This window comes from Rhinoraja longicauda, chromosome 2 (genome assembly GCF_053455715.1).
Source record: "Rhinoraja longicauda isolate Sanriku21f chromosome 2, sRhiLon1.1, whole genome shotgun sequence".
Classification (NCBI taxonomy): domain Eukaryota; kingdom Metazoa; phylum Chordata; class Chondrichthyes; order Rajiformes; family Arhynchobatidae; genus Rhinoraja; species Rhinoraja longicauda.
The window spans coordinates 17,330,697-17,337,424 of NC_135954.1; the positions used below are offsets into that span (position 1 = coordinate 17,330,697).

General features: G+C 43.6%; 1 protein-coding gene across 1 annotated transcript in view; it reads right to left on the reverse strand.

Annotated features, from left to right (window-relative positions):
- The window catches only part of sh3bp5b (SH3-domain binding protein 5b (BTK-associated)), a 52,560-nt gene extending 46,056 nt beyond the window's left edge, over positions 1-6,504 (reverse strand). The window contains exon 1 of the mRNA XM_078415452.1: positions 5,458-6,504. Coding sequence (XP_078271578.1) covers positions 5,458-5,529 — 72 coding nt within the window. The 5' untranslated portion in view covers positions 5,530-6,504. The remainder of the gene's footprint in view (positions 1-5,457) is intronic.
- Positions 6,505-6,728: the final 224 nt, after the last annotated feature.

Below are 6,728 nucleotides of genomic sequence, written 5' to 3' on the forward strand. Positions count from 1 at the left end.
TTTACTAGGTTAATTCCCGGAATGGCGGGACTGTCATATGGTGAAAGACTGGAGCGACTAGGCTTGTATACACTGGAATTTAGACGGATGAGAGGGGATCTTATCGAAACGTATAAGATTATTAAGGGGTTGGACACGTTAGAGGCAGGAAACATGTTCCCAATGTTGGGGGAGTCCAGAACCAGGGGCCACAGTTTAAGAATAAGGGGTAGGCCATTTAGAACAGAGATGAGGAAAAACTTTTTCGGTCAGAGAGTTGTGAATCTGTGGAATTCTCTGCCTCAGAGGGCAGTGGAGGCCAATTCTCTGAATACATTCAAGAGAGAGCTAGATAGAGCTCTTAAGGATAGGGGGTATGGGGAGAAAGCAGGAACGGGGTACTGATTGAGAATGATCAGCCATGATCACATTGAATGGCGGTGCTGGCTCGAAGGGCCGAATGGCCTACTCCTGCACCTATTGTTAATTGTCTATTGTCTAACACTGCTAAGATTTCTACATGGTGAAACCAAAATGTATAAAAATGGCCTTTATTAAAATCTGACAATGTCCACTTTAACCACATGTGATTTTTTTTTTCTATTACAAATCTCAAATTGTGGAGTACAGAGGCAAATAAAGAAATGATGGGTCTTTATCCCAAACATTATGGAGGGCATGTATTTGATAGATGGATGCAGGTGAGAGGGGTTCTTGAATGGCAGATGGGTGGACAAAGGCAAGAGAGGGGAAGAAGGCAAAAGGCTGTGAGATCAGGGGCATCTCATCGGGAGCACCAAATGCAGTAGATGAAGGGCTGCTGGGGTCCTTGGATGGATGTGAGAGAGGAGGTACAGGGACTGGTGTTACATCTCCTGCTGGTACATGGATAAATGTCTGGGGATGGGATGTTTTGAGGTAGGAATGGATGAATGAATCAAGGAATTGCGGGGGGGGGGGGGGGGGTCGGGGGGGAGCAGTCTCTGCGGAAAGAAGAAAAGGTTGGTAGGGGAAAAAAACTGCAGATGCTAGTTTAACAATCGAAGGTAGAAACAAAATGCTGGAGTAACTCAGCGGGTCAGGCAGCATCTCGGGAGAGAAGGAATGGGTGACGTTTCGAGTCGAGACCCTTCTTCAGACCGAGTAGGGAAAAAAAACTGCAGATGCTAGTTTAACAATCGACGGTAGAAACAAAATGCTAGAGTACCTCAGCGGGTCAGGCAGCATCTAGGGAGAGAAGGAATGGGTGATGTTTCGGGTCGAGACCCTTCTTCAGACTAATAGATAGATAGAAAAGGTTGGGATCTTCAGATAGAAGAATAGGTTGGGATGGGAAGGTGCGACTGATGGAGGGATCATGTTGAAGGTGGGGGAAATGTCAGTGAACGATGTGCTGAATGCAGTGTCTGGAGGGGTGAAGGCAAGGACCAGGTTTACTCTATGTGTAGGAAGGAACTGCAGATGCTGGTTTAAACCGAAGATAGACACAAAGAGCTGGAGTAACTCAGTGGGTCAGACAGTATCCTTGTCTTGTCTGGGGGCAGGGGAGGCGAGAGAAGAACTACGGGTTGCAGAGGAGATGCGGGTGTGGGAAAGACACAGGAGGGAAACATCCTGGATGTCCTAGAGTAGAAAGCCTTATCTTAAGTGCAGATAGACAATAGACAATAGACAATAGGTGCAGGAGTAGGCCATTCGGCCCTTCGAGCCGGCACCGCCATTCAATGTGATCATGGCTGATCATTCTCAATCAGTACCCCGTTCCTGCTTTCTCCCCATACCCCCTGACTCCACTATCCTTAAGAGCTCTATCTAGCTCTCTCTTGAATGTATTCAGAGAATTGGCCTCCACTGCCCTCTGAGGCAGAGAATTCCACAGATTCACAACTCTCTGACTAAAAAAGTTTTTCCTCATCTCTTTTCTAAATGGCCTACCCCTTATTCTTAAACTGTGGCCCCTGGTTCTGGACTCCCCCAACATTGGGAACATGTTTCCTGCCTCTAACGTGTCCAACCCCTTAATAATCTTATACGTTTCGATAAGATCCCCTCTCATCCTTCTAAATTCCAGTGTATACAAACCTAGTCGCTCCAGTCTTTCAACATATGACAGTCCCGCCATTCCGGGAATTAACCTAGTAAACCTACGCTGCACGCCCTCAATAGCAGATGCTACGGGGACGGTGAAATTGAGTGTAAGGGATGGCAAGAAATGAGGTGGGAGGGGTTGTAGTCCAGCTAACTCTGGGAGACAGTGGGTTTATTGTAGACATCAGTCAATAATCTGTTCCGTGTGATGGAATAGAATGGAGAGAAAGGTGTCAGAGTTCAAGTGAATTTGAGGGCAAAGTAGTAGTTAGTGCTCAGGTTAAAGAAATCAATAAGTGCTGCATGGTGCAGGAGGCAATCCCAATGCAGTCATTGACGTAGCAAGTAAAGAAACTATGCAAATATTGTTATCAAACTCACCGATAAGGGAGGTATTGTGTGGCCTGGTGGCTGACCTCTAGTTTTTAGTTTATTTTCACCTGTACCGAGGTACAGTGAAAAACTTTTGTTGTGTGCTAACCAGTCACCGGAAAGACAATAATGATTACAATTGAGGCATCCATTGTGTACAGATACATGATAAAGGGAATAACATGAATAACATTTAGTGCAAGATAAAGCTAGTAGACTCCGATCAAAGATAGTCCGAGGGTCCTCTATGAGGTAGATGGTAGTTCAGGACTGCTCTCTAGTTATTGGTAAGATGGTTCAGTTGCCTGATAAGAGCTGGGAAGAAAATGTCCCTGAATCTACCATGCCAAGGCCAGACAGTCCCCTGACTCTCAGTCTGAAGAAAGGTCTCGACCCGAAACGTCACCTATTGCTTTTCACCAGTGATGCTATCTGGCCCGCTGAGTTACTCCAGCTTTTTGTGTCTACCAACTCTAGGACACCCCCTCATACCTTCCCCTTAACCATGATGCCACAGATAAACACCAGTCCACCACCTCCCAGACTGTTACTGATCTCATCACCTCTGGCGATCTCCTCTCCACAACCTCTTACCTTACACTTCCCCAGCCCCCTACTGCCCGTTTCTATTTCCTTCCAAAAATCCACAAACAGGCAGGACAATATTGTTTCTGCCTTCTCCTGCTTCTCAGAACTCATCTCCAAATACCTTGATTCTAGAAACATAGAAAATAGGTGCAGGAGGAGGCCATTCGGCCCTTCAAGCCAGCACCGCCATTCATTGTGATTCTAGTTTGTCGCACCTTGTCCAGTTCCTTCCAACCTACCTCCGTGACACCTCACGTGCTCTTCGACACTTCAATGACTTTTAATTCTTAGGCCCCCATTGCCACGTATTTGCCACGGACATCCAGTTCCTTTACCCTCTATCCCCCACCAGGGGCCTCTGGCTCTTCCTCGAACAGAGACCCAATCAGCTTCCCTCTACCAACACACTTCTCTGCCTGGCAGAACATGTCCTCATCCTCAACAACTTCTCCTTTGACTCACCCCACTTTCCTCAAGTTAAAGGTATAGCCATAGGCACTCACGTGGGCCCCAGCTATGCCTGCCTTTCTCTTGGTTATGTCAAACAGTCCTTGCTCCAAAGGTACGCTGGCACCATCTTCCAATCCTTTTTCCTCTACATCAACAACTGCGTTGGGGCTGCCTCCTGCTCCCATGGTGAACTTGTAGATTTCATTAAATCATACTGTAACAAGTGACCTGATTATAGACGATAAGAGGGCTTCTATGCAGTAGAGGATTATAATACAGGAGATTTAAAAAAAATACAATTATAGAGGTCATACTTTGAATTATATCACTGGCAAACAATAGATTATAGTGCAAGGTTTATAACAGATAACTTGAAAAACTAATAGCATTGAAATGGAATAACATGATGTTTATTGTAGATTATAACAGGCTTTTGCTGGACAGTAAAAATTAGGTCTTTCTATAAATTATGTAGGAGGACTTTGGATTAGATTAAGATGGTTGTACTAGAGATCATAATACACATGTTATTACTGCAAATTATAGTGTAATGTAATGGCTTTAATGTACATCATAAAGCATAAGATCTTATCATATAACACAAATTGGGTTACTATATGGATTGTTACAGATCTTTTAATACACACAAAAAGCTGGAGAATTCTGAAGAAGGATTTTGACCCAAAACATCACCTATTCCTTTTCTCGAGATGCTGTTTCGGCCTGACCTATTGAGTTACTCCAGCTTTTTGTGTCTATCTTCAGTTTAAATCAGCATCTGTAGTTCCTTCCTACACATTACACATCTTTTGTTGGGTCAAAATACTGTATGTAAATATTAATACAGGGAATTTTATTGTAGGCTGTATTATGGATCACAGTATATAAAATATGAATCCTGTGTGGTATAATATACAGTCAATCATGAGGTGACCTTGTTGCATACAATAAGAGCGTTTCTATGCTGTAGAGGATTCACATTTTCTATTCTCCTTTGCATTGTACCCGAGTGTAATATTGAGGCTTACCGTAAATTATGCAGGGGTCATTGGAGATTACAAGGAATTACCATATGATTACCGTAAGTGTCTTATGGTATATTGAAATACATTAGGGTCTTATTGTAGATTTTAATCAGGGAAACCAATCAGTCTGGGTCTTCCTACACAATATGATGTTTTATAGTAAATAATACATAGATTTTTGCTGTAGATTTTGAGAAGAGGGTTTCTGTGTGAAACAGCATTGGTCTTACCACAGATTATAATGGATTACGATATAACGCAAAAAAAGTTTTTAATATTCAGTTTTCTGAATAATATTATAAGGAAGCTTAATTCGTCTTATATTAAGGAGCATTTATAATATACCATCAGTCTTCTAACAGACTGTAACACAGTGAATCATATGAAAGTCTTGCTATCGATAAGGGGCTCATCATATGGTCCACTGTGGGTCTTACTGTACAGTGTAATAATGGTTAACTACAAATCATAATGTCATTGGGTCATTGTAGATTATAAGGTTATTACAGAATACAAGCATTATTTACTGGAGTTTATAATGTTGGCATGTACTGTGATTAATAACATGACGTTATTTTTCGAATCTGGTACTGGATTTTAATATTCTGAGTTTCAGTAAATTAGCAATATAGAGGTTATTACTAGATTATCAAAAAGGGGTGTCGGGCAGGTCTTCCTGTGGACTCTAATGCTGGGGCTTATAATGATTTTCCTACGCAGTGGGTTGTAATATTGGGTTTAGATCTACACTGATCTACACTGTAGATCAGAGCACTGGGAGAAGGGTTAAAGTGGATTACACAAATAGAAACTAAAACTGTTATTCCAAACCCCTGAACGACCGGAATTTATCATTCGTCTTCCATAAAAAGAGTTCAACCCAGTTTCAACGTTGTTCCACAGAATAAAGCTGAAAGCCATAAATACATAAACAATGGTTTTACAATTTAATCACCTGAATTCTCGGATCCACTTCTTCCTCCTCTGGCACTTCCAACTTCTCATTCCTCTTCGACAACCCGTCCATTTTGTTGCTTGTATTTGTATATTCTTACAGAAGTATATATATATATATATATATATATCTGTTTAATATTCCAAGATGGGATTGATACCCGAGATGGAACAAAAAGGGGAGGGGAGATGGGGCAAACTCAATAGGATGGGCCGAAGGACCGGGCTGAACGGCGGGGTCGCCTTCAGCAACATCTGGTGGACTCTCTCGATCTACAGCAAGCTCCACTCGGAGAGGGAGCAGGTCCACTGACTGCCAGTGGGAAAATGCACAAATCGAGCCAAGAACTGTAAAAAGCGGCCAGAGGGGGAACGCGCCTCCGCCTTTCCAGGTCCTTGCGAGGAGGAGGAAGAGGAGGACAGGCGACTTCTCAATGTATGGTCCGTTTCAGCCTGTGGACTGCGCCAGTCAAGCAGGGCTCCGCTCTGACACAATGGGGAGCGGAGCGTTGCTGAGCGGAGCGTTGCTGCGCTAGGCTGAGTTGAGCTGCCGTTATTGCTGCTGAGGCTGCTCGCTGGAGTTAGCAGCGCCGGGCTGCCGACTCCGCCTCTTCCTCTCCCTCTCCCTCTCCCTTGCCTTACCCTGCTTTGTTACAGCGAGACCACTGACACGAAGCATGCTTGGGCTCTGCAACCCCTCTCCTCTCAGCTCATCCCTTCTTGCAAAGAAATCCTGCCATGTATTCGTGCCTAACTCTGCTTTTAAAACAACCCCCTCATCCATCCATCTTCTTGTGGAGCGATACAATTCAGTCGCATCCTCTTTCCCCGATGCCTTGTCAATTGACCCCTTTAATTTGCTGGTATTATCCACCATTCGTGCAGATAGTGAGTTCCAACTCACCGCCGCGATGTACATCCATTAGGTTTGTACTTTCCATGAGGCCAGATTAGGGGTACATGTCTTTTGAGAAGGGTCCTGGTTTTCTTTAGAAATAACGGGCGGGCATTGCATCGCTGTCTTTGCAGCTGGAATTTGTTTCCTCGTGTTCTGCCAAGTTGAACGCTGATCCAGATGACATGTTTTAAAACAAGCATGTCAATTGTGAGGCAATTTTTTTCCTGTGAAATACCATCTTAACGCTTTGTCTTCCTCGGCATCTCGTTGGCCAATTTCCCTGGATGTAATGAGAAATAGCAAGTGTACTTGATTTGTACTTTTTAATTAAGAGAAATACTTGTAAAAAAAAATAACGGTATTCATTGGATTGA